General features: G+C 37.4%; 1 protein-coding gene across 1 annotated transcript; it reads right to left on the bottom strand.

Annotated features, from left to right (window-relative positions):
* Positions 1-11,028: 11,028 nt before the first annotated feature.
* On the bottom strand, positions 11,029-11,682 carry LOC139720837 (carbohydrate sulfotransferase 3-like). The gene has a single exon (XM_071632174.1). The coding sequence runs from the start codon at positions 11,680-11,682 to the stop codon at positions 11,029-11,031; it is 654 nt and encodes a 217-aa protein (XP_071488275.1).
* Positions 11,683-17,028: the final 5,346 nt, after the last annotated feature.

The following is a 17,028-nucleotide window of genomic DNA, read 5'->3' as shown; positions in this document are numbered from 1 at the left end:
GCGTGTGTACTGAATCCGATAACATTTGGGGGCGGGCCGCGGTGCAATGCAAAGGGGGGGGGGGGGGGGGAGGCGAGGAGAACGCGTTTAATTTTTCCTCTGGCCATGCCATCGGAGGCTCATCCGATCCGATCCTCGTAATGCCAAAATTCGGCGTTCTGATGAGTTCCGATGAAATCTGAGCCGACAAGAGGAATTTGGGGGCCCTGATTTCTAGTAAATTCAACAAAGATCTGACGTTGATCGGGGTAATCTGATCGTGTGGTAGCCGCCCGATATCTGCCATCTGTTTATCTGATTGTGATTGGAGTGTGATCTGTCACTGAACCCAACACACTGCTTCCGACAATCGCAGGACACCAGTCCGACTAATCGGTCTGTAATCACATTGGTAATCGGACTAAAACCAGATACTAGGCTGATTTGAGCGAAAATTGGAAATCGTGTGTGGAAGCGGGTCAAACAGATTCTCCAAAATACTCCTGACGATAATAATATCAGTGAAATGCCAATTCTATGTATCTCTGAAGTCTTTAAAGACACTCGTACCATTTGAAAATAGAAACTGATGTTGCAAATGGATTCATCGTCATAGAAAATTCCTCAAAATCATTTCACTTACGTGTTCTATACTAAATTTTGCTTCATTTACTTAATCTACGCGTACATTTGAATTCATTACTCTTATGCCAGCAGACTCTCCCGTGCCTCTATACCTACAATGCCAGTGGACTAGATGCACTCCTACGCTACACTGCTATCAAGAGGTTGGCCCACCCGTCATCCTTCTTCAACTGCGAGGGCTGCGCCGAAATGCACGTAATCATGGATATGAACGGCATACCCATTAGACGTGACTTCGTCAGCGTGCGACTTTACCCTCCACCCGGAAACTGACTGGAGATCCGGACTGGAGATGGCTTCAGACCAACCGTTGTGGATCTTTGAAAAGTTTTTCTTACGTTCGTCAAATGTGTCCCTCAAGACGTAACCTATAAAAGGGCTGTCCTCAATGCTAGTGCAGCTATAAACTTTAAAATGGACATTTTCACCCGTGTTTTCAGACTTTACAGAGCCGTTTTGAAGGTGCACTTGAATAAGCCAGTGCCGGACATTTCAGACAATAATGTTCGAAGTTGATAAATGCTTTTTGTTGAGGTGTTTTTTCTGAAAATGTTCTTCTTTTTCATGTCTTCACATCGAAGTGTCGCTGGAAGCGTAATGTTTTCTGGTCAAGTCCGTACGTCATTCCGTCCGCCCGTGGGCAACGCAGTTTAAGAACCTCTTGAGGTTGATATTCCAATGAAAATCGGCATAATTATAAGGTATGAATGGACCAAGCTGCGCCTATAAACTTGTGGGCGTACCTATACTATAGTAACCTCATTTTCTTCGTCATGTGAATCTGTCGCCTCACATTGTCAACTTTCCTGTAGACCTACATTGACCTCCATTCCCATTCCCATGCTATTGTCTTGTACTATTTTACGCCATGCATAATATAGTATAAGTAATTATGTATTTTTTAAAAGCAGCAATTATCATGATTATTACAAATATGTTCTGCTCATACATTGTATATAATTTCTCTGTTTATTTGATGGAAATGAAATGAAATGAAATGAATTTGAATCAATCTTAAATCAGGATAATAATGCGATGTAGCGGGGTTATACCATACCACACCAGCGATGTCAATTTGTTCATTATGTACCAAAAAGAAAGTCATGAAAATGCAATCGCTCTGTCCAGCAATCGTCTCCGCCAGAAGGCAGCGATGGCTTCATCATAACATTTCAGTCTCACCCATAAGACCATTTTTGTTTTGTTTTTATCTTTTCTTCGTAGTCATTTCTTTTTTATCTTTTCCTCTTTTGTTGCTCTTTTCCCCTGAAAATGTTTTACAATCAACGACAATGTTATGGGATGGTGGGGATGAGCGGATCCTAGAAGGATTTTAAGTAGATCTGTTGCTCACTTATTTTCACAACTCTCCACTTCTTTTTCTCATCCTATAAGCTATATATAACTCCTCCTCGAATTACCTCTGTCCTCTCTCTCCTTCTATTTTCTGCTTTTCTAACATCCCTATATGGTCTTTTTCAGGATCACTTCATCACTTTACAGTTTGTGTGTTCGGTTTTTGTTTTGTTTTGTTTTTGTTTTTGTTTTTTTTAACAGGGACTAATTTCTCAGGTTTTTTTCTCCCCATTCACGATTACATTGATTTAAAACTTTTGTCCTCCCTCCAATATTTCTTCTTTCACACGATATTTTTTTTTTTTCAGGACTTCACGTTTAGTTATGATTCTTTCTCTCTCACAACTCTTTCTCTCTTTGGCAAAAGTTATCAAAACAACATCCGAGAAACATTTTGCAGCGACAGGCAGGGGGAAAACAACAACAACAACAAACAAACAAACAAACTAACTAACAAACAAAACAAAACAAAAAATCCGGACGCTACCTGGATGCTGAAGTGGTAGTTCTAATTTGAAAAGTTCTTATACAACAGGGCTTCTGATCCCCTCCCCCCCCCCAAAAAAAAATAAAAATAAATAAAAATAAAAAAATAAATAAATAAATAAATAATTAAAAACAATAAAATAAAAATAGAAAAAAATTTAAAAAATGAATAAATAAAAATCATACGACGTTCAATAGTCCGCACCACTTATCGACTTCGTGCGCTCTCGTCTCGTTTCGTGATACATCGTTCGGAATTCCACATCTTCTTCACTTCTTTCTCTTATCTCCATGATTTTCTAATCTTCTCCTTCTCCCTTTCCTCCCTCCTCTCTGATTCCTCTCTCTCTCGTCCCGCCGACTTTCGAACCCTTTTCCTGATTTTCGCTCTATTCTCCTTTACAATAGAATACTAGTAATTCTCCCTCTCCCTCTCTCGAATTCCCACGTCTCCTCATGAGCAACTGCAACATCCGCAGCTCAGCGCTGCCCCTCGGTTGTCACTACATTAACTTCCTTACAGCATGCCTATGTCGCTTTCCTACACTTCACTCTCTTCTTTCTAGGGTCTACTTGCGACCAACAACAGTCACTTCCAGGATTATGGTGTTATACCACAAACATGTCTTCCTCATCTATACATAACCTTGTATAAACTTTCAAACAACACGTATACATTGTCATTATATACTAGTGATAAACAACATACGTAATGACAACTCTCATTTTTTTTTTGCATGTATAGTCATCGTCAACATGAGTTTCAAAGCAAACATACACACATATTATAATGTATTATTTGTATATATATACATACATATATACACACACACACTTATATATATGTATATATATATATATATATATATATATATATATAATTATATACGTACACTCAGCAAAAAAGTAAGCACTTCTTCAAGTTCATATTTTTCATAAAAGATTTTGAAGAAAATGCATTATTTGTTCATATTAATTTCATTTCATGTCATTGTTAACATGGACCTGATATCGAATGAAATTCAAATAAAGAATGTCATAAAACAAAATCATATATCTTATTAAAGGTAACTTAATTGGCTGTCAATCTAGTAGGTCAATATAACGGAAAACTTTACCAATGAGTGAACACATTCGTTTTTATCCTCCAAGGCACAACAGTAAAAATTGCAAAAAATGACATGTTGTCTTTCATTTGCAAATACCCTTCAAGAAAACAACGAAAACAAAAGACCAGTTTAACACAGTGAGAGACATGACTGAAAGAGAAAAAATAAGTTTTCGTTCTCTTTTTCTCTTTATAACATCAAACAAAATCAAAGTGAGAAACTAAAGGGGGAAATAAGAATTTTCTTTAAAGTGCAAATGACATACAGAGTATACTAGGGCACAAAGGTGATTGATGAACAGAAGATTAGAATTCATTCTTTAATTCAATGATTAAGGAATTCATAAGACAGATTCAAGGACCAAATAGGATTATTTTTATGATTTTCCTAATTTGTAGAAATCAATTAAATTCCTATCATTTTCCTTAATATTTCTTCTTCTTTCATTTGAATGTGGATTTGACAGAAGATTTTTCATTTTCCTTCATTGTTTTTAGCCTTTATTGATATTTTGGGCTTCAAAGATATAATAAAAATCAAAGGTTTATTATGGCAACTTAATTGATGTTTTTTTCTTGTGTTACATTTGTCTTTGTTCTTATTGTTACATGGAACAGCACTTACGCACGAATTACTACTTGCTCATTTTTGCAATTTTTACTTTTGTGCCTTGAAAGAGAAAAACAAAGGTGTTCACTGGTGCGTAAAGTTTCCCTTGTTATTGACCTACGAGGTTAATAGCCAGTTGAATTACCATTTATGTGGTATATAATACGTTAACTTTTAGCCAAAATAAAAGATGTTCTATGGGAAATAAAAACTTGCAGAAAAAATGTTTACTTTTTTTTTGCTGAGTATACATATATAATTATATATATATATATACATATATATATATATATATATATATATATATATATTGCTTTCCAACGATTCGGAAATATAACCCCTTAAGGAAGAATACTTCATGTGAATGATGCTTTACTAGAAAACAACAGTTGTGCTGCCAAGGTAATAGCAGTTTGACTGAGAGAAATATCAAAATCGCAAGTATTTCGATTGTTTGGATTATCCATTGAAGACAGGATTCGACGTCGAAATGCAATGAAAATCATTTGATTTTCACAATATCATTATCAAGAATAGATTTTAATGGAATGTTGAAGAATAGGTGTCATCTTCAAGAGATAATCAATATGTGTGCAAGATTTAGAAACAAACATTTTATAGAAGCATAGGAAAATATGATAGACGGCATGGAAACGGCATATGGGGTTCCCCATTCGATTATACAGTAGTTGGAAAACTTCAGTGAAATCAGACTGATACCATGTAGTCATGATAGTTGCCGACGGAGACTTTGTCGATGCGATTGTAAACAAGCAACAACATCACCAAAATGAAAAATAGATCTTTGCGAAGAAGTCGCGTATTATGCAATCACTTTTTGCATAACTTCTTATTGTACGAGCAATGAAAACTTAAATAGGAATCAGGAGAAAAAAAATAACAACATGTAGACGTAGTTGCTAAAATATGTATTGCGGTAACCCATCCCAGGCTCCCCATGGAAAGAGAGTCAACAGCAACAACAACAACAACAACAACAACAACAAAACGCAAAACCCATGAGAAACATCAATATCAACACCTAAACATAAAGACAAAGATGTATTTCAGGTTGTTTTTGCTTCTTTTATTTTTGTTTATGCAAAAAAAAAAAAGAGATGAGGCCCAACTAGTTAGCCAGAAATTCAATGCAACATGCAAAAGAGTTGTACATTATTTTGTACATCAACCTTTTTAGAAGAAGTCAACAACATATACCAAGACGCTTCCTTTAAATTATGTCAGGATAATCGCAGCTTTTCGCAACTCCTTCACGAAGAGAGCGAGAGAGGGAGAGAAATACAAGAAGTCTTACTTGTCTTGTTCTATGCAAAGTCGGATGTCGTTTTTGTTAATTGTCGGAGGAAATTCCCGATAATTGCTTGTAATTATGTTATTGACCGTTTCACGCGGTTCATCAACTGAACTTGCAAGGAAACTCTGTACTTAATTGAATTTCTCTGAAAATCATTCAACATCATGGACAATATTAAGTGAATCACCAGTAATTGCAATATAAGTCATACTTAGTGTCATTTTGTAAAGAATTTTATTCTGTACTTGATGTTGCTTGAAACTTCAAGAATCATTATTGTCTTTTTTCTTTTTCTTTTTTTCCTTTTCTCTAAATCTTTCCGACGACAAATGATCTAAAGTAAAGTCAATTACTAAGGAGGGTGACAGAAATAATCAAATCAATGGAAGGGGAGGGCATGAATATGCATTCATTAAAATACTTCTGCGCAACCCATTTTCTAGTGATGAACAAGTACTGCGATAGCAGGAAGGTAACAGCCCTCATCACGTCAATAACTGGGATAAAAGACTTTAAAATTGCAAGAATTCTGTTCCATTCCATTGTCATTGTTGTCTAAAAATGGTTACAAGGGCCTTCAGACACGGACTCCCTCAACATTGTTTGCCTAGTAGTCCAGTCAAAATATGAAATGACCCACAACTAATTGCAACAGAAACGATTCCACTTGCATTTGACCCGGAAGAGCTATCAAAATAACATATTAAAAGTTCCCTAAAATTCGAGTGGTGGATCAGTGTCTAATTTGCATAAATTCAAAATGGCCGCCATACAACCTATTTATGCCTATATCTGGGAATATATAACCCACAGAAAGTAAATTCCGGTGTCTAATCCTATGTTTTTAGGTCAAGGAATACAATTATGTTATGTATAGCAACTTTCAAACATCCTTTTATATAGTTTTTGCATATATTTGCATATAATTACATGCAAAATGGCCGCCATATTGCCTGCGCAAGCCCGTATCTTCGTATATCATTAATGTAGTACACTCAGGAATAAGTCGCTATATATCTGGACATAAAACCCGCAGAAAATAGATTCTGGTGTCTAAACCTATAGATGTTTTTTAGGTCAGGGAATACAATTATGATATTAGCAGTAACTTTCAAACTTCCCTTTATACAGTTTTTGCATATATTTGCATTCAATTAAATGCAAAATGACCGCCGTAGTGCCACTACAGGCTTATATTTCTATCTGTAAAAGGTACCTAGTGATGGCGTCTGTGGTCTTAATTTTACTGCTGAGAATCACTGATGTAGAATACGTTCCACTCAGGAATAGTTACTTATATTTCACTAAAAATTTGCATATATCTATACATAAATCTATTCAAATTAATGCCGTGAATATGATTTCAGATATACGAATACAAGCTGCAGAACGTTAATTGTACTGTAATGTCTCATCCAATATATCAAGGGAAAATTGTTATAATACCATTTAAAACCTTGATGATTATCCTACACGTAGTGTGTATATTCTTGCATTTATCAAAAGTTTTGTATTACATTGTACTCACATTTTCTTGAGATACAGCCTCAAAACAGAAAACAACTGTAAGTAGCATCGAATAGAACATATCTTTATTTAACTGTAAATTCAACTTATCTTCCAAAGTGTGCTCAATAGGTTCACAACTATTAAAGTCTGAAATTATGTAGTAGGAATCGTTAAAATATTTCATGATTGCATGATATTTAATGTATTATGTTTTGTAATTTGCCCTCATGTTCACTGCTTATTACTTGTGTCTATGTTGCAATTCTTTATTTCTTCTCTCTCTTTTTTTTGCCAAAGGGGGGGGGGGGCATATCATCAAGTTCATGATTATCCATAAGCTACACTACAAAAGTTTCATGAGTTTGGACATATCTCGTATAGCTTTCAAAGTGTGCTTACGGTACACAAAAGTTGTGGGTTTTTTTTTTCAAACATCTTTTTTCTTACCTGCGATGATTTACATCCATGTTTAGTTGATACTTGTGTCCTTTGTTGCAAAACTTTTGGTAAAGGCATGTTTATCAATGAGCAACATATGACCGTGATAATTTGTATGGAAGTGGATTTTGTCATATTTTTGCACGGTTTCACCCAGTGACTCACTGAAAATGTAAAACATTGTGATTTACAGCCAGATACAAAGAAAAAGAAAAAAAAAGGAAATGCCTTAACATTTCTATTACTAGTACTCTGGATTCATCAGTCGATCAATACAAACAGCATCCTTCTCATTGGCTTCAAGCTCATACAACACATATAAATTCTTATAAGTCTTACTTTTACCATTTTTCGTGTTGTATCTGCAGCTTTATTAAAAGAAATGTTTCCTATTGCATTGAGTCTTCGCACTAATAACATTTTCACCAACACACAGTTGTTGTTTTTTAGAAATGCGAGAAGCATGAAGGCTGAATTCAGTTTTGCTGGCGAAAAAGCAGTCTTAAGTCAGATAAAAAACAAAATACATAACATCATTTTCTGTTCCTAACCCTTCCAAAAGGTCCCTTCCCTCCACCTCGGTAGCAGCTTTTCTTCAAGTTAAACAGTGGAAGGGAAATGACATACAATCATTGGAATTGGGACGATTTGAGGAAGATGTTTAATCAAAAAATCAAATATGTTCTGATCACTACAGACAAAGTTGCAGCTATTAAGGAACTCCTGAAGAAAGTCTGATGCAACTGCAAGACAGGATGTTAGCAACTGGCAGTGTATAGTTGCAGGGCAAGCAGATTTGACTGCACACAACCCATACCAGTGTCAGATGCGGGCAATTATATATCAGGCACTTGTAATGTTGTATTTCTAAAATATGTGAGGAGTGAGATTATGCTGTTCTAATTGGTGACTAGGAATAAGAAGCATTCTCGAAAGACATCGACACAGTTTACAACAAACGTGAGACTTACCACGCTTCAGTATGAAATGGAGCCGAGATCCTGTTTGCTTTAACCCGTTCCATACGGGAACCTGGTGGCATGTGTACTATGTTTATGGAGGATTCAAAATTCAGTATGGAACGGGTTAAATTAATCAACTGCAATTTCACACCATCCTAGTCCAGAATTTGTGGTAAACACATAAAACACTGTGAGTGTAAGCTATAGTTTTGTATACTCGTTTTTCACTTTTATCATTGATCTCTATTTTGAGAGATCACATTACATACCTTAGTATCTGTATTATCACAAGCTAGAAAATGAAAATAATGTACAGGAAACGAAAGAAAGTTTTCTTGAAATCAAGTGACTTTGATCCATTAGATTTTAAACTCATTTTAGCCAAAGGTTCAAAACAGCAAAAAAAGGTTCAAGCTAATATTGCAAATAGCCATCATTTATATTCTACTGTCCGGTCGTCGGTCATGCATACATTTTCAAAAACCATTTCCAGGTTCTCTTTAAAAAACCCATGTAATGACAGATTTTCAACAAACTAGACAAGTAGCATCCCAAGGATGATAGACTTTCAAGGTGTTCAAATAGACACCATGTCCAAAAGGTCCCAGAACCCCGAAATTAAGGAATCTATTATAAAAAAAAGTCCCCTCACACACACACACCCTCTCACACACACACGCACACACACACACAAAAGTAGAACCAAGTGTAACAGAGCTAGGTATAATGTACAAAGTTGAATATCTTGGAGATTGCATATAGATTTAAGTTTACTTTTGCTGTTTAACTTGTTTTCGAAATATTACACATTGTATATATATATATATATATATATATATATATATATATATATATATGATACTTGTAATCCATGTGTTGGTACCAGGACAGAAAAGATGTCGAATTAGGGTGGTAATGCATTTCAGTCCAACAGTGCTATTTAGTCAGACCAAATTTTCGACGAAAACATTCGTCTTTCTTCACAATTGTCATTGTCGATCCTGAGGAAGACGAATGTATCCGTCGAAAATTTGGTCTGAATAAATAGCACTGTTGAACTGGAATGCATTACCACCATATTTCGTCATCTATTATATATATATATATATATACCCCAACCCCCCCCCCCTCCACCCAGGCCACGGGATGCCCAAAGGCACCTTAAATATTACCTATAGGTGCGGACGCCTTGGGGCTGGCACGAAATTATTGGGGGCCACTTTTGATTTTTGATCCTCTTTTTGAAAACATATGGTCAAATTTTCAACAAACTTAGTACTGTAGGTGCATTTATTGCTAGTGTCATGAATATATGAACATCATGCCTCCCTGGACCATGGAGGTCCCTAAAGGCTTGTAGATATGGCCCTAGAGGTTCCCAAAGTCTTCCAATTTTCCTCTCTCCCAAGTAATAGTCTTTAAGAATGGATGGAAGGTGAACTTGAGATACTCAGTGAGGGCTGGACCCCTGGCTCTTTTATTCAGAAAGTGAGTGAGTGACATGGTACCCTGATATAACAAGAACATTCTCTAAACAAATGTCCAAACTCATGAAACTTTTGTAGAGTAGCTTATGGATATAAGCTACCCTTAATTTGAATAGATTTATGTATAAATATATGCAAATTTTTAGTGAAATATAGGTAATTATTCCTGATTGGAACATTTTCTACAACAGTGACTTTCAGCAGTAAAATTAAGACCATAGACACCACCACTGGGTACCTTTTACAAATAGAGATATAAGCCTGTAGAGGAATTATGGCGGCAATTTTGCATTTATTAAATGCAAATATATGCAAAAATGTATAAAGGGAAGCTTGAAAGTTACTGCTAATATCATAATTGTATTCCCTGACCTAAAAAAAAACATAGATTTAGATACCAGAATATATTTTTTGTGGGTTTTATGTCCAGATATATAGCGACTTATTCCTGAGTGTACTTCATTAATGGTATACGAAGATACGGGCTTGCACAGGCAATATGGTGGCCATTTTGCATATAATTATATGCAAGTATATGCAAAAACTATATAAAGGGATGCTTGAAAGTTGCTACAGATAACATAATTGTATTCCTTAACCTAAAAAACATAGGTTTAGATACCGGAATTTACTTTCTATTCGTTACGTATCCCGAGATATAGGCATAAACAGGTTGTATGGCGGCCATTTTGAATTTATACAAATTAGACACTGATCCACCACTCGAATTTTAGGGAACTTTTAATACGTTATTTTAATAGCTCTTCCGGGTCAAATGCAAGTGGAATCGTTTCTGTTGCAATTAGTTGTGGGTTAACCCACTTTTTGTCGTATTTTGACTGGACTATAGTCCCTGCCGGCGGACTCCAGTTAAGCACCATTGTCCTTCCACACAACAATAGAATGATTGTCAAGTATTTATCATTACAGTATATGTGACTCCAACATGAAACCTGCCTTATTATGGGCCAGGCGTTATACATGTAGTTCTCGATTCCTGCTTTAAAGACGAAGAAGCAAAGAATTGACACTAATGACCCGGAGTCTGTCCCCTATGAAAAGTACATGATGAGTTAGAGATTGATCACTCTTATATGAGTTTGTTAAGATTGAGGTGACGATTCTAAATCATTTCAAGGCAATAGCTGATTTGACGATGATGTGTAATTTAAGAGTCTCAAGACATCGTTACATTCTGCTTCAATTCGTTTGATCTCCATCGCCTTTAAATCACGTACCCAGTGATGGGCTGCTGAATGCGAATTTTTATGCGTGCTGAAGAGTCTGTTATCAGTCGTGTCAGGGTTGGTGTTGCTTTGTACCCAGTTTCTGACGTCTTCACGGAGAGGTAGCCCTACAAAATCGTACAAATCTTGAGTGACTGCCAGCGGTGAGTCAGCGAAATCTTCGTACCTGACGAGATGGTAGCGGCCCTTCAACCACGGAGGCACGAGCTCAGGAGACAAAAGGGTGTTTTTCCTGATCCACTGGCACATGCCCCGCACCGTTTGAACAGTCTCGGGCGTCGAACTAAACAGTCCTAGAGTCTGCAAGCGATCAGGAGCAGCTGAATTCAGGCCATTATGAAAGCCCGACTCCGTGATGCGATATTTAATCCTTGAGGCAGCCGCTCCACGCGGATCGCGTACGAGGTGGATGATCTTAAGGTTGATACCATCGTCCACGATTAGAGGTTTAAGCAAATCAAGGTCTGCACGAATCAATTTCGTCGCCAATCTGCCACCGTATCGTTTACATATATCGCTTGCACGGCTGGGAGTCTGCATCATACATGCTATGTTACTTTGGCAAATAGCTCTGTTGTTTCTTTTTCCGCCCCATGCATCCATCAAACCGACAAAGTCTCTTCTGAACGTACACTTTGAGAATTTCCGAATTATGTCTCTTTGATTTGCTTTCAAAGCCCAATCCGTGTAATGATACCTTTGTGATAATATCTTGGTAGCGTACAATGGTTCAAAAATATAAAATATGTCCTTGTTCTGATTGAAAAGCTGACCGAGGATACTTGAACCAAATCGCCATAAAGTTAGTATTATTACAAAAGGAGGCTCTACACTTGTCACTGCTTCAGTCTTCTCGTCATTAGAATAGTCATCTTCTGACTCCCATTCAACATCAAGCTTCCTATTTACTGTCTTATAAGTTCGAGCAATACCATTTGCGTCGGTAGGCCTACCTGTAACCTCTGAAGAGTTAACGTGGCTGTCTTTTCTCTGTCCTAGTACTTGATCGTTTTTCCTGTCCATGTAAAGTCTCGTCACATACGAGTCATCATGTGAGCAGAGAGGTGCATTTACCGGCATCGTTGAACCTCTCAAGCGCCATGAGAGATTCGCGTCTGTCGCTAAATCACTGCACGAGAGAATCACTGCGCACAAGACGAGTAGGAGTAACACCGGAGGACAACATGTCTTGAAAGGTGGTAAAGCACGTTCCTTCATCTTGCATTAAGTGGCAAACCAACGCACAGTCATTACTAATATGCAATAATCCGTTTATTCGTATGAATTGCTATTGTTAGTCTCTCTAACAACATTTTTGTTGCAATTTGCTTCTCACTGACATCGAAGCGCGTCATCCACTAAGACGGCAGATGTAGAGCTTTTGGTACGCATCATCAACTGCAACGCCACGTAGACGTAGATGCATTCGTTCGGTGTACTCCTGTTTGCATTAGCCTCCGAAGGTTTCTTTCATGAAGATCGCAGCGATGGCGTTACGTAAGATTCATCTTTTGTTGCAGAAACCCAAGTTGGGCATTGCGAACAATACTCGTAGATGGATGAGAATCCTGTCAATCTCTCTCGTTTGCTGAGTTCTCAGGAGAATCCGATGCCCTCTTCATGGCCTCCGGCCGTAAGGTTTCCTTTATAGGCCTACATCGTATTTACCGAGTGTCGGGAGTTGCATGTGTGTATGTGTGCGTGTGAGTAATAAGGCTTATAAGCAGGAGACCGATAAAGCCTGATTATTGTCCAAAAGCTTCTTTATAGGGTCTCGAAAAATATGTGTTCACTGGGGTTTGTCTTTGTGTGAAGCATTGTCCGGTCAACAATATCAAATTTGCATTGTTTGTTTGTTTGTTTATTTATTCACCGTATAAGATAAAAAGATAACAATGATACAATACAACTGGAATATATAACTGAAGAAAAACGGATGGATTGCCCTTCTCAGCTCGGCCTTCATGGCCGTGCTGGTCTTCCGAGGGGTCCAACTTCACATGAACAAAAAATTACAATAGTCGAAACTCCATACAATAAAAACAACACAAGCTTACTTACACATAATGATATGATGCGAAAAAAAATGATACATCAGTGTACAAAATCAACTAAAACAACATTACAAAAAAAAAAAACTTATGAAAATGATACCCCCATACCGACTACCAAAATACAATGTTCCCTCCCCCACCCGCAGCCCTCCCCATATAACATAATGTTTTACATAATACAGAGATACGTGATCATTATCATAAATTCCAATGTAATACATAATTATTTATAGCTTTCTTAAAGGAATTACATGATGATGAAGATATTATATCCAAGGGAACAGTATTGTACATTGATGCCCCACGGTACGCGAACATACGTCTACAGTACTCTGTTTTAGGCTTTGACAGCGTCAATCTTCCATAAGATCGTAAAGAATATTGATGAGATACAAAATTAAACCGGTCCAATAAATAAGGAGCGCTGAAATCATTTAGAGTTTTAAATACCATTAACAAAATATGCTTTAAGCGACGTGTTTTTAAAGATTCCCAATTTAGTGTCTGATGAATAACGTGATTTGAAACATGCATATACGGACTGACTCTCAGGATCATTCTCCCCGCTCTATTCTGTAATTTCTGTAATCGATCAGTATACTTCTTATGGGCAGAATCATAAAGTACATCTGCATAATCAAACAAAGGTTTAATTATAGAATTATAGATTATCCTCATACTTTGTTCATTTAAATTAAAACGAAGACGACCCAAAAACCTTATCAAATTACCTATCTTCAAACACAATGTTTCTATATAAATATTCCATTTTAATTCTTGGTCAATTATAACTCCGAGATATTTCACTGTTTGTTTGGACTGAATACGCTTACTAATTACCTGTACATTTATCATATTGCATCTTTTTAACATTGCGGGTGATCCTATCAACAAACATTCAGTTTTATCAACATTCAAACTCAACTTATTTAAACACATCCATCTATTGATGCCATTCAAATCAATGTTGATAGCCTGTTCAACTTGATTAATATCAGAATGAGAAAAGTATAAAATAGTGTCATCTGCATAAAGATGAATACTGCACACTTCAATCTGTTTGACAATGTCATCGATATAAATTGTAAAGAGGAGAGGCCCCAAAATGGAACCTTGTGGTACTCCGTAACACACTTCCAGGGGATCTGACATTGCATTACAAAAGTATGTACGCATTTGTCGACCAGACAAGTAATTCTCAAACCAGCGAAGGCTTTCATCGGAAACTCCAATAGAGTGCAGCTTCTTTATCATTGTGCAATGCTCCACGGTGTCAAATGCCTTTTTCATGTCAATGAAAACCGCCCCAGTGTACTTGCCTCTATCAATGGCGTGTAACCAGTCATCCGTCACTTTTAACAGTGAAGTGGTAGTCAAATGCTTTTCTCTAAAGCCAGATTGGTTTGGTGAAAGTAAACCATTCAATTTTATGAAACGAGATAGTTGCTTATGGACGATTTTTTCAATGATTTTAGAAACAGAACAAAGAACAGATATGGGACGGTAGTTTTCCGGGAGACGCTTGTTACCAGATTTGAATAGTGGTATAATCTTTGCCTGTTTCCATCGTAACGGAATAATGCCTTCGGACAATGACCTGTTTATCAGATGAGTAAGGTACACTATAACAGAAGCAGCCATTTTTAACATATACATGGAAATACCATCAAGTCCTGAAGATTTCTTATTTTTCATACCACGAATTACTTTAAACACTTTTTTGGAGTAGCTGGGCGTTGCTTTTTGTCAAGTCTTCCTCAATCCCCATTTTCGTTCCTTTGAGGACACGGCGTTTGGATAGGATCATGCTGCGCATGCGATAGGAAACAAATTTGACGATGATTGTTCGAGGCCTTTCATTGCGCCTACTGTTGCGTGTCACCCTGCTTGCTGAGCGTGAGTCGTCCTCACTCTTCTTCGCAGGAAGTCGATGGGACCTCTCGATGTCATTCTTGGACAATTCAACCTTCAACTTCTCCCTGGCTATGCGGCAAACGATCTCGTCAGTGTCCTCACCAGCTGATTCCTGTATGCCGTGTAAACGGAGGTTCGCGATCTCCTTTGTGTTGCTGTTCAGCTGGGACTCCAGGTCGATAATCCTTCCTTCACTGACTTCAATTCGTCGCATCATGTCGTCTAGTTCACCCTTTATGGCGTCACGCACTGCTTGACGAATAGAATTCAGGAATTCTTCTCCCTTTATGTATCGCTTTAAGACTGCGTCAGCAATGCATTCCACATCGTCAAGCTTACCCGGGGTCGCCATAATGGCGGGTCAAATGAAACAAAGAAAAATGAAACAAAAAAAAAATTCGTGAGAAGACATCCATGACAGTGTTAATTACCAGTGGTTTGACAAAAGAGATGAAGAACAAGACTGCACCCATCTCGAATAACACAGTCATCAAGCTTTATCAGTGTTGTGCTTGTCGATATTTACAGATGGGAACATGGGGCTGGCACGGGGTCAAGTCGTACTTTTCGAATATTATTTCCTGTTTGTTGTACAACAACCAAGGTTAAAACTTTTTTATATGACATTATGCTCCAAACAGATCATTTCAGGGGATGCAGAGACTCATAACACACTTAGATGAAAGTTCCAAAAAATGAGACATTAGGGAGCTTTAGATTTTAGACGCGCGGACGTTCAAAGGGGAAAAAACATGATCTGAGCGTGCGCAGTATAATGACCCGCGCTACTGCGCACGCTCAGATCATTTTTTTTTCCCTTTGAACGTCCGCGCGTCTAAAATCTAAAGCTCCCTATTGATAGACAGAACGGGTACCCTATATTTAGGGGGAAGCAGGGTTCTGATAATGAAAGCGATGAGTGGTAGTTCCTTAGAGCAGAAGTCCCGCAAGACTAAAAAAAGGGGGAACCAAACAAACTTTAAAGCTCTTCTATAGTGATAATTATACTCTGTTATACTAGTAGGCCCTGAACAATCTGAAAACGAAGGTGTTATTTTGGCACCCTCATATTCGCGTGCAAATATGGATGGCTGACTATAGGCAGCGTTATAATTATTATAAAATGCCGCCAAGCTCGCAAAGAGCAGGCAGGTGAGAAAAAATAGTCTCACCTCTCTGCAAAGAGTGTGTATTATGTGCGACGACATCCAATAACGCTTTGAATTATACCTGTAACAGACTGGGTTCAAATTAACGTGAGTGATTTGAAATACGCTAATAGACTCAGGTATTTCCAGTGATCTTGGTGCATTTTACTCAAGTAGAATTCAAGATCATTATATTCTACATGGATATGAAAACACATTGGGGCAGCTGAAAGTCATCACCATTTTCTTCCTCCTTCTCCTCTTCATAATTCTCCCCTACTTCTCCGTCATGATTAGAATCGCATAAAGTATGTTCCTCCTTTTCGATGTCCAAATTGAATATGGGTGGTTCTAGAGATTCCTTCATTTTGTTGCAGTTTTCGATGAAATGAAGACGGTCATTGCATAATCATTGTAAACATTCATTGCGAATCCGCAAGCGCGCTTTCATTATGACGTCATTGCTATCGTAGCTTGTTTTCGAACGCAGTTCGGGGATCGACATGCTCTGAGTGTTAATGAGAAAGGTTCTGTGAGTCTTCTTAGGTCATGCATAGCTATGTGTACTATGAGATTGCACGGAATAAAAAAGAATTCGACAAACATTAATTTCTTTTTTTTTGGGGGGGGGAGTACACATTCTCTCGACTTGTTACTGGCATTGCTGTTCAGGAAATGGATTATTATTGTTCCCCTTGTTTTCTGAAAGAGGTAAGTCAAGTGATCTTTCATAATACTGTATGATAATTATATAAATTTGAAAACACAAA

This window comes from Diadema antillarum, unplaced genomic scaffold (genome assembly GCF_040938485.1).
Source record: "Diadema antillarum isolate AM-2024a unplaced genomic scaffold, OU_Dant_1.0 scf00000134, whole genome shotgun sequence".
In the NCBI taxonomy this organism is placed as follows: Eukaryota; Metazoa; Echinodermata; class Echinoidea; order Diadematoida; family Diadematidae; genus Diadema; species Diadema antillarum.
This window is presented reverse-complemented; position numbering and strand designations above follow the sequence as displayed.

Excerpts from the sequence above, each read along its gene's own strand:
- LOC139720837 (XM_071632174.1), bottom strand. The coding sequence starts at position 11,682 with ATGCAGACTCCCAGCCGTGCAAGCGATATATGTAAACGATACGGTGGC.